The sequence below is a fragment of the Fukomys damarensis genome, unplaced genomic scaffold (genome assembly GCF_012274545.1).
Source record: "Fukomys damarensis isolate Sample0158 unplaced genomic scaffold, DMR_v1.0_HiC HiC_scaffold_19, whole genome shotgun sequence".
Classification (NCBI taxonomy): Eukaryota; Metazoa; Chordata; class Mammalia; order Rodentia; family Bathyergidae; genus Fukomys; species Fukomys damarensis.
This window is the reverse complement of record NW_022900931.1, coordinates 3,303,231-3,320,502: the sequence shown is the minus strand read 5'-3', so window position 1 is coordinate 3,320,502 and position 17,272 is coordinate 3,303,231. Positions and strand designations below refer to the sequence as shown.

Below are 17,272 nucleotides of genomic sequence, written 5' to 3'. Positions count from 1 at the left end.
GGGCGTCCACCTGACCGCCGCGCTCCTGCGGGTCCCACGCCCCCGCCCCGAGCCGTCGCAGTGATGGCTCACCTTGTGTCGCCTGCCTTCTGAGTTCTCTGGATCACAAACTGTCCCCCGAAGCGTTTGCGTTTTTTTTCCTGGCATCTAAGCAGAGCCCCATAGGTGCTCAGAGGTCTTGGGGTCCTCAGCAGGGACTACCTGCCGGTAAGCCAAGTCCTCCATCTCATCGTCAGGCCTCCAGTGCACACAGCAAAGTTCCGCCGTCTCCTCTGTCGGCCACCTTTGGTGCAGGCGCCATAATGGCAGAGTTGCAAACCCGGGCTGCAGAACTTAGGCGAGTTCTGTAGTGGGATGATACCGCCCTCACAGGGTGGCTAGAAGGAGTAAAAGACACACTGTATATTCAGAGGTTCACCCCGATGCCTAGCACGGACGAGGAACTCGGAGAACAGTAATAATTTATTAGTATCATGAGAGGTGTAATAGCAGGTGCCGAGGGGAAAGGCTGGCAAACGGTAAGCGTACAGAGTGTAGAGGAAGGGAGAATCCTGGGCCGGCGTCCTAGCCGTGGTGTTTGAGCCGAGCCTGAAGATTGGGCTGGAGGCCTGAGGTGAGCAGAAAGCGGTTGGGCAGATCCAGCAGATAGAGAGTGCTGGCAGCGTGGCGAGGTGCGAGCCCGTGGACGCTGTTAAGGTGTTAGGGACTTGAAGCTGTGTTGGGGATCAACTCAGAGCCCTTGAAGGGCACTGACAAGGGATGTAACTAGGTGTTTTGGGTGATGCCAAAGACTGACTGTGTCTGCCAGTTTCGTCTTTTTACTCTCTGCCTCCCGACTGTACAAATTTCATAGTGCAGCCTGCCTTGGATTTTTCTCCATGGAGGGAGCCAGTGGAGTCAGCAGGGGAAAAAAGCACAGCACTCTCATTTGGCTCCGAGGGATCTTGGTGTGTGTTTGTGTGTGTGTGTGTGGCGGGGGGTTATGCACCCTAGAGAGTTTGAGGAACCAACCTGTGCTCATGTGAGCAAGTCACATCTCTCACTTAGAAAAATGACGAGGCAGTGGGAGCTCTGTGTGTAGGTTTTACTCACTGTACAAGTTATTTTTTAGCTGCCATTTTGTGCTGGGCACCGTGCTAAGTGCTGGGAGCAGATTAAGCACAGTTCTGGCCCTTGAGTTCCCAGCTCTAGTGAGTTACAGGGGACACTGGCCAGACAGCTGTGCCATTTCTTCTATTTGTAATAGAAGCAGCCCCAGGTGCTTTGGTGTGTAGAGGAGGGAGGGGTCCGAACACCTGCCGGGATGGGCTGGTCCCTGTTCATTTTGGCAAGAGTTTGAGGGCACTGGATTGTTTGTTTGTTTGTTTGTTTGTTTTGTTCCGGGGATCAAACTTGGGACCTTGTGCTTGCGAGGCAGATGGTGGAACCACTGAGCTAAAATCCCCGGCCCTGAGGATACTGTTTTAAGACTCCTTTAACAAAAATGCCCTGTCTTTCCTTAAATTCAGCCTTACAGAGGAAACAGATTTCTCATACAAGGCAGGTGCCTGAGTTAGCTTGCTAAGGTGATATAATAAGGCTATTGCTGGCCTTCAGTATTTGGTCGCGTAATTTGTCACAGTAGAAAAGAGGAAAAGTGGGTCATTAAATATATTTGTGGTAGAGCCCTTGAAATAAAAAAATTCTTACTTTGTTTTATTTTTTGATGCAGGGGATTGGACCCAGGGCATGCAAAGCATGGGCTTTGTTACTGAATTACAACCTTGGGGATAAAGTCTCCAGAATTTTAATTGTCTCGATACCTGATAACCTAAACTCTTACTTACATCGTAGTAACTGGGAATTTTTGAAGTGAGTTTACTTTTCTAATAACTGAATGGTACTTTTATTTGCATTGACATATTTGGTTCTAGCTGACCTTTCAGCCGATCGGCGCGCATTGCTACGCGCTCCCCCTCTTGCTCGGTTTTGTGCTGATGTAGGTTTTGGGAACCCAAAGATGGGGACTCAGGCAGAATCTCAGTGCATTCTGTGTTGTGGTGACAAGGCTTTTGCAGAGCACAGTGGGGCCCTAGGGAAAGGAGTGCCCAGAAGGCTGGCAGTAGGGTGTCACTCTGAGCCCTGAGGGCTTCGTGGCAAGTCATGGGCTGCCAGGAGCAGAGGCATGGAGAGGTGGTGTGTTAGGGATTGCTTAGGCACAGAAAGCGCTGCCTTTTTACCTGAGGTGGATCAGTAGACCAGTTTACCTCTGCCCTCCCCAGGTTACCAGGTGACAGGGGTGTTCATGAAGAACTGGGACTCCCTGGACGAGCACGGTGTGTGTGCCGCCGACAGAGACTGCGAGGATGCTTACAAAGTCTGCCGAGTCTTAGACATCCCTTTCCATCAGGTGTCCTACGTCAAGGAGTACTGGAACGAAGTGTTCAGGTGAGTGCAGGTTGCAGTGTGGAAAAGGCTTCCTGTACCATGACTCTGCCCACGGAAGGATGGCCACAGTTGGCCAAGCAGACAGACTTGCAGCCCGGGTGTTGCCTCAGCAAAGGTGCTGGAGACTGTGGGAGTTTTCAGCCGCCCTCCCTCAGGAAGCCCTGGTAGAGGCCTGAGCCCCAGAATTTCCCTCGTGGCAGTCTTTCCTTGGGGTTTCAACTTGCAATCCTCCTGCCTCAGCCTCTCATAGTGCTGGAATTAAAGGGTGTGCCACCACACTCCACTCAGATAGTATTAATTAACCAATTTTTGTGGTACTGAGGAGTGAGCTATATCCCCATCCCTTTTTTTATTTTGAAACAGAATCTTGATAAGTTGCCAAGGTTGTACTTAAATTTGTGATCCTCCTGCCTCAGCCTCCCAGAGTGCTGGGATTACAGGAGTACGTGTCTGTGTCCAGCTAGATGTTTTGTTTAATTGCCATCTCTCTCACTCAACACAGGAGCAGCCTCTCTTATTTCTAGTAGAACAGGCAGGCTGTTCCCCACCCTTGTCTTTTCTAGTGCCCCCTGACATGGCTTCTCTTGGTCTGCCAGGAGCTGTCTTCTGGTACACTGGCTACCTCTTCAATGTTTATTCGATGCCTGTGTAGAAAGTTTATTGGGTCTATGATTGTATGAAAGATGTCGAAGAGAGAGAGTGGGTTTTAGGTAGTTTGAAGCTTAATGAACCTCTTGACAGCTTTCACCAATTAAAAAGAAGTTCTGGGTGGTGTGGTGGCACATGGCTCTAAAACCAATGGTATGGGAGGCTTGAGGCAAGAGGATAGTGAGTTTCAGCCCAGCCTGGACAACTTTGCAAGTCTTTGGTGCTCACAAGGGAGCAGTAGAAAAAGTGAAAGAAAGTGATAAGCTGCCTACAACTAGTACAATCACTCCACAAGACAGACAAGGCTATGGCGAGGTGATTGGCACCATGCCTATGCTTTGCAAGCTTAGATGAATTAGTTTTTTTTTTTTTTTTTTTTTTTTTTTTTGTACCAGGTATTGAACTTGGGACCTTGCACTTGTGTGAAGCAGACAGTGGAACCACTGAGCTAAATCCCTGGCCCCTTTTTGGGTTTTTTATTTGTTTTGTTTTGTTTTTGGTACTATTGGTTGAACTTGGGACCTTGCACTTACGAGGCAGATGTCGGAACCACTGAGCTAAATCCCCAGCCCTGAATCACTTTCATAGTAATCGGATCTATGACTGCTTCAGCATCATCGGTCTGCACCTGGGGCAGCAAGTGCAGTTATATGAAATGATTGCTGAAAAGCTGAGGCAGGCCCTCAGCCAGATGGAATATGAAGAAATCTCCAAAGTGTTTCTTTCTGGCTTGGAACAATGCATCCCTGTCTCAAAATTTAAAAAATAAAAATAAAGGCCACAGATTAGCTCAGTGGGTCGGCCTTGGGCTCAATCCCCAGGACTGCTCAAAAAGAGAGAGAGAGAAAGGAAAAAGGAAAGGGTAGCAGTCTCACACAATGACACACATCTGGTGCGAGGCAGGTTTTTATGCCTTGAGGGGAAAAATGATAGAAAATAGTTTGGCCTTGCCTGCAATAACCTGCAGCCTGGTGCAGATTCCTGTTCTGTCTCTTTAATGCAACCTTCCCAGTCAGCATGGTCTTTTTGCTTGCTTTTTGGCCTTTGTTGATTAATAGAAAACTTTAATGAAGAAACCACACATACTAGAAATAACCCTGATTTTACACTCCTGGGCCAAGCTTGGTGTGGCTCCTCTGGACTGTAGGATTGTGCCTCACCTTGCTGAGGTGGCAGCGTCCATCTTGCTAGGACAGAAGTCCACCGACTCAGCATGACCAGCTACACTGTATCCCCAGGAGGCTGCCAGTCCTCAGATGCATGTGTCTGTCACATCAGAAGAGTTTTCTTGGTGCATTTGCCTGGTCACCTGGGTCCCCAGGCTGGGACTGAGAAGGCCTACTAGAGCCTTGGAGGTTTTATGCCTGCTGTTTTACAGCTGAGCTCCATCCTCCCATGAGCCCTCCTGTACCGGAGGCTGGGAGGCAGGAGTGCAGTGTGGCCCCAGGGTGAGGGTAGATGGCTCCTGAGCCCCAGCAACGGGGACAGCACCTGCTCCTTGCCCAGGTTTAGTGCTTATCACAGAGTCAGATGGTGCGTCCAACAGGTGCTAGGCACGTGTTTGGTGGAAGCACAGAAGACAGCTTGATACAGGACTGTCCTGTGTTGCAAAAGGTTCTAGTTTTGGCATGACAGTGTGGAAGGCTACATTACACAAGTAACTTAGCTAGTGTATTTTTTGAGGAACGTTTCACACTTAGAACTGAAAGGCTTTTTCTTTTATTCCAGCGATTTTTTGAACGAGTATGAGAAAGGCAGGACTCCCAACCCTGACATAGTCTGCAATAAGCACATCAAATTCAGCTGCTTCTTTCATTACGCTGTGGACAACCTTGGTAAGGAAGTGGGGTTTCTCCATTTGTTTTTAAAAATCATCAGTTCTCCAGGATGGCCAGAGGCCAAAACCTCGGAAATAGTTTTGTGTTTCACAAGGAAAGGGAGCACTGAATGCAGTCGTACTTTGTAAGCACTTTCTAGTGAAGGGCAGGAGGAGAGGGTGCTGTCTGGCAGAGGCTTCAGGTGTCCCAGGGAAAAGTTCATTGGGTCACTGCTGAAGTCAGAAGGTGACAGGGTCCCAGGAAGAGGAGATTTGAGAAAATAAGATTCTGATGGTAAAATATTAATGACCTTAATGAGGTATCAGCAAAACAGAGCGAAAGACAAGTAGATGAGCCTCTGAAGTGTGTGTAGTACCAGGAAGAGCAGAACTTCAGGCGAGAGACAGCAAACTTTCGGAGGCCTGGCTAGTGCTGGAAGATCACGAGTGGAGTCTGCTGCCTGCTCAGACAGCATTGGGCCGGGAGCCGGGGCCTAGGGGCATACAAGGAGGCTCCTTAACTGGGAGCTGGTGCCGTGCAGAGTGCTGCAACCCACAGGAAGCCATGTGTCCCCACGTCCTGCTGAGCTGCGACCCATTAGACCCTCCCTGGCTCCCTACCAGCCCCCTGCACCCCTCCACGGGTTCTGCTCTGCTGCAGGGGCTCTGGTTCCAGATGTGGTTGTGTTTAGGGGAAGGCTCAGGAGCTCGAGGTCATGGCTCAAGAAGCACAGGTTTACTCATCCTGCTTCCTGGTTCTGCTGACACCTTTTTCCTGCTTCTGAAAATGAGTTTCTGCTTTGTCCAGAGAACAGGTCTGTGGTCTGTCTATTCTGGATCCTGGGTCTCTGTTCCGTCCTGGGTGTGGCACTGTCTTTGGGGCCTGGTCGGGGCTCTCACAGCTGACGAGTTGCTTGCCCACCAAATATGTACATTGTGTCTGCTCTTAAATGTCCCCTTTCTTGATTTTGTCTGCATGCTTGACATCCCATTCTTCTTTGTCAAATCTCCCCAGTGCTGTAGATGTTCTGGGAACCTAGGCGCCCTGTGGGTGACAGAGCCAGTGCTCTGCTTTTTGTTGTCAGGGTCTGTGCAGTCAGAGCTGGCCCAGAAGGGGTGTGGTCTGCCTGGCTGGGCCATGGTTGTCATTCAGGGAAAGTGACAGACAGGTGGAGCGAGGGTTAATTTTGATTTGCAGGGCATCTGGAAATATGTCCCCTGATGAACAGTGAGATTGCTGTGGGTCATCCTGGCCGTGGTCAGGCGCGCCTTAGGGTTATATTCGCCATAACCAGAGCTTGGCAGGGCTGGGACTTGCAGGAAAAGGATTTCTGGGAGTGGCACACACAGCTCTTTAGGAAGTACTTGCCTTTGTGGGTGCGAAGTCCCTGTTAGCATTGCTTTCTCTGAGCCCTCGGTGGCTGCCTGTGGGATGTTTTGGAAGGGATTTATGCAGTGAGCAAGCGCTTCCAAGTTTGCACTGAGCACACAAACAGTGCAGCATGAAATGTAGTCTCTGGAGATCCCAGGGCTTCTCCTGGAAGAGAGTCCTATGTGCCTTGTAGTCTGAGGGCTTGTGCTCTAGGGAAGTAACATTTAATGTACGTTTTTTTCTGTTAGAAACTGAATCAAGATGTGTGTGTTCCTGAAGGTCCTTTCTCAAATAGCTGATCCCCAGGGCCAGTTCTTACCATGCCTCCTGTTGTGCACTGAGTTAGTCTGGTTTATTACTTATCCGATCAGTTTTGCTCCCCTTTCCATACTGAATATCCACAATGCTGAAATTTCACATGACAAAAATGTTATGGACCAGTGTGTGCTTTTGCAGTTTCCTTGGTTCTTTGTTTTGCATTTTGTGAACAGAATAAATTAAATGTGTTGGATGGTCCCTCACCATGATAAAATAATACATATTTATTAAAGAAAGTACAAAACTACTGAACAGTGAAAAAGGAGAGATACAATTACCTATAATTTCATTCCCAGAATCAAAAAAATAGATGTGTGTTTTTTGTTCTGTTGAATAAAGACAGGGCCACCATATACATCCCTGTCCCTTGTTAGTGTTCTGAGCACTCTCCTGTCTTACCACATGAGCTTTGCCAGTGCTGCTGTTGCTGCAGCTGCGGCATTAGAGTTCATCTCATGTCCTCCCAGTGTCAAGCACTGTGGAGTTTTTGGATTTTCCTTAGTATTGTAAGAATTCTGAAATGGGCTTTTTGTACTTAAACCTGTGCACACATCTGATGACTTGAGCCAGAATGGGTGAAGGAATAGATATTACTGCGGAAAGGCTCTTAGAGACATATGGTTTACCCACTCCAGTTAAAAGTTGAAGGCAGCTCGCTGAGCTTGGTCTCTGGGTTGGGGAGGGTGGGTGTCTGGCGTCTTTGATGCCTTTGGCTCGCGCACACCAAGTCCAGTGAGTTCGACTTGCAGATCATTTCCTTGTGTTTTTAAAAACCTCACAGGAGCAGATGCTGTTGCCACAGGCCACTATGCAAGAACCTCGCTGGAAGATGAAGAAGTCTTTCAGCAGAAGCACGTGAAGAAGCCGGAAGGGCTTTTCAGAAACCGATTTGAAGTTAGAAATTGTAAGTTCCAGTGTCCAGGTCAAAATTATTTGTGTGCAAAGTGAAATAATTTGAGAAAAACAGGAGTCAGGTCTGGTGCACCAGCCACCCATTTCTGTGCACTGGTTTTTTGGGGGGCTCATGTTTGAAAGGTGCAAGGTCATTTTCCCAAGGCCTGTGATTAGGCATAAGGAAAGCTGCAGTCAGGGGCCAGGGCCAGGACTAGGGGAAGTTCAAGAGTTCTGATCTAGGTTTAGACGCTGTGTGTTGGTAATTTGAAGCCCTAAACACACACTCGGGAAATATTTGACAGTAACATTTGGGGGCTCTAGGCTTAGCCAAGGGTGTGAGCTCAGGTGTGAACGGTGAGGGGGCCTAGCAGGCAGCAGTGCTCTTTCCTAAATGTCAGAAAGCGAGGCTTCCCGGCTTGGGGAGGCAGAAATACCGACGTGAGCTGGGATGTCACTGATTTGACCTGGCGTACATTCGTGTCTAGAAAGGAGGAATTCATGTAACTGTTGAGTGAAAAAGTGGGGCTTAGTCACGTCTGCTGTGTTGTGGTAAAGGGCAGCACTCCCTGTGTGTCACCATGCATTTCTGAGTTGAGTTTGGAGCCCAGCTGAAGAAAGCGTCCTCCAGGATGATGACTTCACACCATACCTTCCACTCGGTGCCGCTGTCCCCTATTTCCCTGAGGAGACCGAGGCTTGGGTGGCGTCACTGACCTGAGTACTCCAGGTGACAGAGCCAGGCTTCCTCGTCCCTACTCCCGCTCAGCCAGCAGGCCCCACCGAGTTCTCCCCAAGCCACTGAACTGTTTTGAAGGCAGTGGTAGTGCACTTTGTCAGGTGCTCTGAGCGTGCCTGGGTGCTGGAGTGCTTATGTCGCCTCTCTGCCCAGATAAGAAAGCTGCGCCTCTTGTTAGGAAGAGGAGGGAGGAGCCATCTGCTTCTCCCTGTGTGATGCAGCCTCTTTTCAGACTTGCCGCGCAGTTCCCCACTCTACCACACTCACCTCAGAAACTCCCATTCTGGAGGACTTGGGAGCCCCGTGCAGAGTGCACTGCCGGAGCAGGTGGAGGGCCACGCCCCATGCGAGTGAGTGCCGCCTCTTGTCCCCTGCACACACCATACTGTGGGTGTCACCCATGTGCCGTACTCTGTGTGTACCTTGTGAGGTGTCCCTTAGCGCTAGGTATGGGCGGTGTGGACGCTTCTGATTCGGGCCCTGATCTCTGACGAGCGTGGGAGACCTGGCAGTTCCCATCTGGGAGACTCTGTAGCGGGTGGAGCAGGACTGATCTCTTCAGAACCACAGTCACATGTGCCTCGTACAACCCTCACAGTCAAAAAGAGCATTAGAGGAGCTGCTAGGCAGCTGCCGTGTGTCCCTGGAGTCTAGACAAGACCACCTCACTGAGAGCACAGTGTGCCCAGGAGGACAGAGCCCTCCACCCAGTGCCCAGCCTGAGCCCTCAGAGCCCTGTGCAGTGTGTGTGCGTGTGCATATTTTGCACAACTGACACTAGTTCACTGGAATTTTTGTCAAAGTTGTCCAATTTCCAAAATTTGGCTGAATCCATTTTCTGCTTATTTTTTCCTTATTACCTCACATTTTTTCTTGTGATGTTTCATCTTTGAAAATCTTACATCTAAATTGTGATATAAGTTGTGAACTGGAATAAATTTCTGTATCATATACAGTCCATTTTCCCTGTATATTTTGTGGTAAAGGGGTGAGCGTTTTCTTCACACCAGTGCTGCTGGTGACTTTTTTTTTGCTTCTGACAGACCAGGGTCACTAAGTAAACACCGGGACGTTATGAAAGGCAAAGTGTCATTATGTTTACTCTGTAACATCTTTTGTTCTTTACTCTTGGCAGTGGTAAAACTTCTCCAAGCAGCTGACAGCTTTAAAGACCAGACCTTCTTTCTCAGCCAGGTTTCCCAGGAAGCCCTGAGAAGAACCATCTTCCCTCTGGGAGGATTAACGAAAGATTTTGTAAAGAAAATAGCTGCTGAGAATGGACTCCAGCATGTGCTTCAGAAGAAAGAGGTAGGCCAGAGAGTCCCCCTGGGAGTCCAGTGTGGCTGGGCACAGGAGGATCTGGGGCCGTGGGGTCCCTTCCGGACCGCACACCATACAGGGCCAGGGAGGAGGCTGAGTGGGCAGGGCAGGGGAGGCCCTGGCACTTGGTGAGCTGAGTGTAACTCCCACCTGCCCTGCCCCTCCCCGTCTCCCTCCCTTGAGGCAGGCAGCTTTCCCCTCGCCAGGCATCTGGAGGGGGTGCCCACAGGTCCCCCGCCATCCTCTCACCGCCTGTTGCCCTCCTTTCGTTTCAGAGCATGGGCATCTGTTTCATTGGTAAAAGGAATTTTGAGCATTTTATCCTTCAGGTGAGCATTCTGACATTGGGATGGGTACCTGCTCTGCACCTGGCGTAGCTTTAACGAGGTGTTTGTCTTCTAGTATTTGCAGCCTCGGCCTGGGAAGTTTATTTCTATCGAAGATAATACAGTTCTGGGAACACACAAAGGTGAGTCAAAGCTTCAGCCACTTTCTCTAAGCCTCTTGGGTCATGGGGCATGTGTTAGCCTCGGGACTGGACTGGGCTCAGTCCCTTCACTGTGGTGCACACAGGAGGCCCATGGGCAGGCTGATAGCCTTCGTGCGTGTCACAGTGCCACATACCTTGGAACACCAGAGCATATAGGGGTGATGAGAGACTACAGGAAACTCCACTCTGGTGAGAGGCACTGGGCTGGCGTCACAGCTGGCACCAAAGACTGTGTGGGCAGATGGGTGCAGGTGTCCCTCAGACAAGGTGCCTCGCTGTGGGTGCTGCTTATGCGTTCCTGGCATTTATTAGTGGGGGCACTGTGATCTGCGCTGTGCTGGGAGGACAGGGACAGGGCCAGTCACGAGTACTCAGCCCTGGCGCAGGGAGAGGTGTGTCCTGAGGTGTCTTGGCCACACAGGTCAGACCTGCGAGGCTGGCTGGGAGGACAGCGTGGGCTCAGACGGACGGGGTCTTGCAGGGAATTGTGCCCTGGAGATCGGCCTCAAAAAGCCAGGTAGAGAGGCAGCTGAGCAGACCCGGGGTTCCTGAAATCGGAGAAGTTCCTAAGATGAGTGTGCTGAGGCCTTGTGGCCTGTGCCTGGGGCACAGTGAATCCCATCAGGTTGTGCCCATGGGCAGAGCGGCAAGCTGGGCTCCTACCCTGTATGTGGGTTGGGGTCTGAGATGCTGGGGTACAGGGCAGTGTAGGCAGCTCATGCCACAATGTGCCTAGTGGGTGGGCCCTGCTCCCCTGCACACGCTGCAGACACCAACCTCTGCACTCTGAGCCAGCCCTGCTTCAGGTGTTCGGTTTGCTCTTGGTCACTGTAGCAATCCTTACACCCTGCCCAGGCCCAGACAAGGGTAGCCTGTGGGTAGGGGTGGTCAGGGCTGCCTCTGCAGCCTACAGCAGGCCGCAGTGCTGTGGAAACCTGCTCGGGCCTCAAGGCTCACAGCCTCCTCCCCTCCATCTTGAGCGCTGCAGTGTTCCATGTGGAACTCAGCGCCTAGCGTAACAGAGAACCTTCCTATAGGTTGGTTCCTGTATACCCTGGGCCAGAGAGCGAAGATCGGCGGCCTGAGCAAGCCCTGGTACGTGGTGGACAAGGACAGCACCAAAGGTGATGTGTTCTTGGTGAGTGGCTGCCCCCACCTTGGGGTGAAGGGTGGAGCAAGTGGATATGGGGCCACTAAGGGAGGTCCAGGACCATCCTCCACAAGCCCCTGGGACAAATCCAAGGTGCCAGGCAGATTTTTGTAAGGTGCTTATTAGACTCCTGTTGTATGCTGATCGCTCTCCAGTCGTCATACAAATGCTATAAATACTGCTTTTCTGAGTTTACAAAAGAGGATGGGACTCAAACCAAGTGACTTGAAAAGGTCACTCGGAAGGCGGTTGTCCCAGTGGGCAGTGCTGTTGGTGGCAGCATCCCAGAAGTCTTTGTGGGCAGAATACTTTGTGGTGGTGGCTAGGCCACGCAGGACCCTGAGCCACTGTGGTCCTGGCCTGCTCCCCAGGCTCCTGAGTGCAGAGTCTCATGGGTTGAACTTGCCCCCTGCCATGGGACAGTAGCAGCTTCTGTACACAAGTTTGGTTGTCACAACTTGGATGGGGTGGGGGGAACAGGTGCTGGCACCCAGTGGGTGAGGCCAAGGATACTGCTAAACAGTCTGTACCTCTCCTGGCAGATGTGTGGAGCCCGAGTCTCAGGAGACCTAGGATTGAAAAACCTGCCACCTCACACTGTCACAGGTGCTAGGGATGGTTCCGAGGCCCCCAGACCTCCCCTGCTGACAGAGGTAGCTCCTTCCAGGAAGAGTTGTGCTCAGATGTGACTGCAGTGTGAGGATCCACAGGCCTGTCCCCAGGAGTCCCTAGGGCCACCTCGGAACCTGAAGCCCTGGACAGGAATTTCCTGGTCCTGCCCTATGGGTGGGAGAGGCTCAGCCTTGTCCTGGGAGGAGCTGTGGTTCCAGGTGCAGGGCCCACAGAACAGGTGCTGGTGGAAGCAGAGGCCTCAAGACCAGGCCCAGGTGTGAGCACAGCCCTAGGTGATCGGGGCTGCCAGCACCTCTGCTCCCTGCTTTCCTGGGTCACTTGGCGCTGGTGGGATCCTTGGCCTTCCTGAGACCCCAGCCCACACTCCTGGGAACGGAAGACCAGGTCCTTGGAGCAGGGATCGAGGGGAAGACTATAGACACAGGCTCAGGCTCCCCTTTGCTCTTCCACCCATGACTGTCCTTCCCTCCTGTGAATTTCTACAGGTAAAACAGGGTTGGGGCCAGTTATCAGTTAGGGTTTGCTGTTGGGATCATTGTTACTAATGATGCGTGTTGAGGGGGCTTTGGGGAAAGAGTCCCTGTTCTGGGGGCTTGCAGCCATCATAATCCACCATTCTGTCCGCAGGCCCCTGGGCCGGAACACCCTGCCCTGTACAGGGACCTGCTTCGGACCAACCGTGTGCACTGGATCGCAGAGGAGCCACCAGCCGCCCTGGTCCGGGACAAGATGATGGAGTGCCACTTCCGCTTCCGCCACCAGATGGCGATAGGTAACCGGGAGGGAGTGGTGGAGAACTGTGAGGAGGAACGCAGAGGGACCCTGCGGGCAAAGGGTCCCCAGCTGTTGGGATTCTGTGACTTCTGGAGTACAGTGGCCCGTGCTGTGCCTGCCACAGAGGGGACTGGGGCATGGCTGTGGCTCAGGAGTGAGGGGCCAGCATGCGGAGCAGGTTGGTACGTGGTATGTGCTGCCCGGAGTGTCCTGCTGAGCCCGTGGGCCCTCTGGCCGCTGCCTTGTCCTTCGCTGGCAGAGGCTCCGCCCACACGCGCTCCAAGGCCCTCTCTCTACCCAGTGCCCTGTGTCCTGACCCTCAACCAAGACGGCACTGTGTGGGTGACAGCTGTGAAGGCCGTGCGGGGCCTTGCCCTGGGACAGGTGAGTTGGGGCCTAGGGACGTGGAGCCCAGTGGGAACAGGACAGAGCTTCAGTGCTGCTGTCCATGTGTAGCAAGGCACCTCCCTGGTCAGCTGTGATGAGGGCAGCTGGAGGCTCACACCAAGTCCCTGTGCCCCGTGCTCCTGCATTCCCTGCCACAAGTCAGCAGTGTCAGGCTCCACGCTCTGTGGGCACCCCCAGCCCACAGCCAGGCCCCTTCTTTCCAGTTCGCCGTGTTCTACAAAGGGGACGAGTGCCTGGGCAGTGGGAAAATCCTGCGTTTGGGGCCATCAGCCTATACACTCCAGAAGGGCAGGAGCAGAGCTACAGCAGTCCCCAAGGACTCTGAGGATGGCCCAGGTGACAGCCCGGGCCTGTGTCCCACACCCTGATGGGCCATGCTGCCAGGAGAGGCCTGGAAAGCAAACTCAGGACTGGGCAGCCCAGGCAGTCGGCAGTGCTGGGCTTGGTGCCATCTAAACCAGGGGAGCCAGTGGCCCTGGTGCCACCCCTCGAGGAGCCCTGCCTTCTCCACGTTGGGTGGCCCTGTCCCCCAGGCCTGTTTCTAGAGTCCTTCTCTCACACCACCCCAGGGAAGGTCCCTTGTGCGAGCACAGCACAGGACATACAGAGGCTGTTTGGGCCATGGGACAGCATTGAATAAAAATTCATTCTGTCTGGGATGAGGAGTCTGACCACTGTGTCCGAGGCAGACCTGGCCAAGCCATTCAGGCTCATTTCGTTGCCAACACTCTGGCAGTATGGACAGCTGGGTAGATGGCATGGGTACCCCCGCTGCTTTTCCTTTTGTTCACACTTCTGAGGGTGACTCCGGTTGGACAGAAATGTGACTAGAATTCTGGAAGAAACCCATCTCCCAGATAAAGTGACGGAGGGTTCAGCCTGACTGCCACCTTGACTGGCTTGCGAGTTGCTTAGGCATTTTGTCTAGCACACTTGTGGGTGTGTGCTGGTGGGGCAGAGCTACGACCCTGGGCTCTATAACTGCGTTCCACTCTAGTGTTCTTTCCAGCTGCTCTGCTTCGCAGCCACATGAGCGGAGCAGCTCTGTTCTTCCACACGCCTCACGATGATGCTCCTGCCTTAGAGCCAACCATGGCCAAATTAAACCTCTCCAAGTTTTGGCCATCAGGTAATCCGACCCAGCAGCGGGGAAGCTGCCCGAGACAGGAGCCAAGAAAAAGGAGCCCGGAAGTTAGGGCGTGAGGGGAACCCCAGGGAGGTAAGGACTGATGAAGTGGTCAAGACCTCGGCAGTGGGGCTGGCACTGGAATCCACTGTTTCCCAGGGAGCCAGAACTAGGGGTCAGAACATAACTGGGTCACACGCTGCTGAAACAAAGTGATGTTAAAATGAGGCTTTTCACCTGCCCGGGCTCACTCCACATACAGAAACCCCAGGAAAGCGCCCAGAGACAGCAGACAGGTTTTGAGCACAAGATGACCCAGATGCTCAAATAACCAAAGATAGAACAGCCGCCACATCATCCCCCAGTGAAACAGTGGCAGCTGCAAGGCCCCATCAGGGAAATCGGGACTAGGAAGTGAGCCGCTCAAGTTTTAAGACTGAAAATGACAGTACTTGAAACTGTACAGTACCGGACACGCGTAGTAGCAGAACGGAGATGAGAAAAGCAAAAGTGAACCTGAAGATCAATTGCTGCAAACTCAAATCTGAGTGGAGAGCGGAGATGCGCAGAACTGGGGTGCGGTGGGAAGGAACCCAGGGGTCTGCTTCTGACCCGGGGTCCGGAGCGGAGAGGGAGTGGAACGAGGAAACCGGACGCTGGCTGAGCCTGCCCAGTGTGACGGGCACAATTCCCGCAGCGCGGGCCGCCCTGCGCCAGTCTGCCCACCGTGTGGCGGGCCAGAGGACAAGGCGCGAGTCAGTGTCTGGGTCCGGCCACACCCCGGGAATCGCCGGCCTACCTGGGACGGTCTGAGCGGGGTGGAGACGGAAATAGCAAGCGGGGGTACAAACTCAAAACGCTTAATTTATTGTAGATTCTCCTCAGCTGCGTTGTCGCTCCAGTGTTCTGCACATAATAAATACACATTTGTTAAAAACCTCCAGTGTCTCATCTCCCCCATAAAGTCATAAAAATAGGCTTACATTTTTCCTGTCTTAAAATTTTTTTTTTTTTTTTGGTAACAGTTCTGATCACATTTAAAAAGTTACATCCCAGGGCTGAAATACGCCAAGGCAGGGTAGGGAACGGGAGAGCGGGCGCCGCCCCGGTGGCAGACCCTGCTTTGAGGCTGTGCACTGTGAGGCACACAGCAGTCCGCTCAGGATCCCTGTTCTGTGGCCCTGTCTGGTTTCCTCCCTTGAGCAGTCATTCAAGCAATGCCCACGTCTCCCTCAGACGAGGTGGACAGGGCATGGGAATGTGTGCGCTTCACTTGGTCCTCGCTCGGTTTCTCCTGCTTGGGAGCAGCTGTCACATCACGTATTTGGGCACCTGATTTAAAGAACAGAGGCAATGCTGAAATCCAGTGTGTCTGGCTGACTCCAGGCTCCATCCCACAGCCCCTCGGGCCATGCTGTGCCAATGCTGCAGCCACAGACGGTCTCCGTGAGTTTCCAAAAGCAGTTCCATAAGCATTGAGCAGTGTGGCTGTGGCTTTGTCCCTGTGCACAATTGGCCATTTGAAGCAAAATGATGTCATTGGTAGACTCTCGGGGTGGGGCCCCCAGCCTGCTCAGAGAGGCCTGGAGTCTAAAGGAGCTGGGAAATTGGCAGGAAGGAATGTGACATCCTGGAAGACCTCACGGCTCCGCCTGGATCGGGGCGTGTGAATGCTCTGGTTCCCCCCGGAGCAGAGCAGAAGGGGACAGACGGATGCCTACCTGCGGTACCGACGGAGTGGGCCCAGCACCAGGGTGGGTACAGGTGGCACAGCATGACAAGTGACCTGGTCCCAGGTGGCCCTGCTGACCCACGCCCCTGGGGCAGGTGGGCACTGAGGGCACACGTGCTCAGAGCACGAGCCGTGGGCTGGGGCAGCAGGAGCACCCACACCTCTCTGCTCACTGGCTGGAAGCAGCTACGGAGACTCGCAATGACTCGGTTTCGCGCTCACTGCTGAAGTCCCCACCTCTGCACTGCTGGGATACAGGCTGTGTCCACACATGCCAGGTTCAAGTACACCGTGCAATCCATCTTCCTTATGTAAAAGCAGCAGGAGATGACTCCACAGACCGCCCGCATCCAGGTCAGGACAAACAAACCACAGCTTCCATCCTTTGCGAGTCCAGGGCAAATACACAAGCACTCCCATCTTGCAACACAGCAGAGCGGTTTAGGACAAGGCGCTGGCCACAGGCTGGGGCCACAGTAGGTGCTGCAGGGCTGGGGTCCCACTCCGTGTCCAGCATCTCTGAGCCCTGCCGAGCTGAAGGCCCGCCTGGTGGCTCTCCTGCTATGCAAGGCCAACCCAGGGTTGGCCAGCTCTCGCACGGGGCCCCTTGGCCAGGCCAGAGGTACGGCTTTGGTTGTCTGCAGTCAGGACTGAGCTGTGCTGGCCCAGAGTCCATGTCTCCCTTGAGACCACCTGTGGCTTTGGCACTTGTCACAGGGGCTGACTACAGCAGAAGGGCCAAAATCTGTCTGGAGGATCCCCTGTGGAGCTGCACCCGGGGCCTGCTTCGCTCGGCAGGCAGCGGCCCCCAGGCTCCGTGGTCCAAAGGCCCTGCCCCAGCGGCCCGTGTGGGTGACAGTTGGCCTCACGGTTTCCTGATGGTTCAAATTGAAGTTTCATTACTGCCTCTGCGTGTGGGAAGAAGCCATCAGGCAGGCAGGGTCAGTGAGGGCACAGTGGGGAGTCCATCACGCAGGGGCAGAATCCTCCCACTCCAGAGAGGGACACCTGGGGCCCCCCGCCCCCTCGGCCCTAGTCCAGGCCACTCACTCGGAGTCGGAGCCCTGGGCCTGGGCGCTCCCCACGCGCACGTTCATGGCCACCCCGTTGAGGTGCTCGCGGCCCGGCTCCCCGTGGGGGTTCTTGATGGTGATGACACAGTCAGGGGGCCGGATGCCATCGCCAGAGCCCAGAGAGGAGGTGCGCGAGGATGACGGGCTCTGCTCGCAGTCAGCCAGTTTTTCCCGCAGCCGGCATTTGAGCGGCTGCTCTGGTAGCGGTGGTGGGTAGGTGACCCGGTTCTTCAGGATGCCTGGAGGAGGGAGGGCCCAGGTCATATCCAGGCAGTCACTGCTGGGGACAGACTCCCGTGAGTGGAAGCTAGGCCTGGGCTGGACGGTCACCTCTGACCCGCCTGGGCCCCACCCT

At 53.5% G+C, this 17,272-nt stretch overlaps 2 protein-coding genes across 2 annotated transcripts in view; one reads left to right on the top strand and one right to left on the bottom strand.

Annotated features, from left to right (window-relative positions):
- Trmu (tRNA 5-methylaminomethyl-2-thiouridylate methyltransferase) overlaps positions 1–14,990 on the top strand; it is a 15,368-nt gene extending 378 nt beyond the window's left edge. The window contains exons 2-12 of the mRNA XM_033765883.1: positions 15–207; positions 2,262–2,427; positions 4,804–4,910; positions 7,363–7,485; positions 9,347–9,519; positions 9,807–9,860; positions 9,934–10,000; positions 11,059–11,159; positions 12,432–12,576; positions 12,880–12,962; positions 13,190–14,990. Of these exons, the coding sequence (XP_033621774.1) occupies positions 15–207; positions 2,262–2,427; positions 4,804–4,910; positions 7,363–7,485; positions 9,347–9,519; positions 9,807–9,860; positions 9,934–10,000; positions 11,059–11,159; positions 12,432–12,576; positions 12,880–12,962; positions 13,190–13,354 (1,377 nt within the window). The 3' untranslated portion in view covers positions 13,355–14,990. The remainder of the gene's footprint in view (positions 1–14; positions 208–2,261; positions 2,428–4,803; positions 4,911–7,362; positions 7,486–9,346; positions 9,520–9,806; positions 9,861–9,933; positions 10,001–11,058; positions 11,160–12,431; positions 12,577–12,879; positions 12,963–13,189) is intronic.
- Positions 14,957–17,272, bottom strand: part of Celsr1 (cadherin EGF LAG seven-pass G-type receptor 1) — a gene marked incomplete at its 5' end in the record, with an annotated part of 101,366 nt that continues 99,050 nt past the window's right edge. The window contains 2 exons of the mRNA XM_033765881.1: positions 14,957–16,752; positions 16,895–17,156. Coding sequence (XP_033621772.1) covers positions 16,728–16,752; positions 16,895–17,156 — 287 coding nt within the window. The remainder of the gene's footprint in view (positions 16,753–16,894; positions 17,157–17,272) is intronic.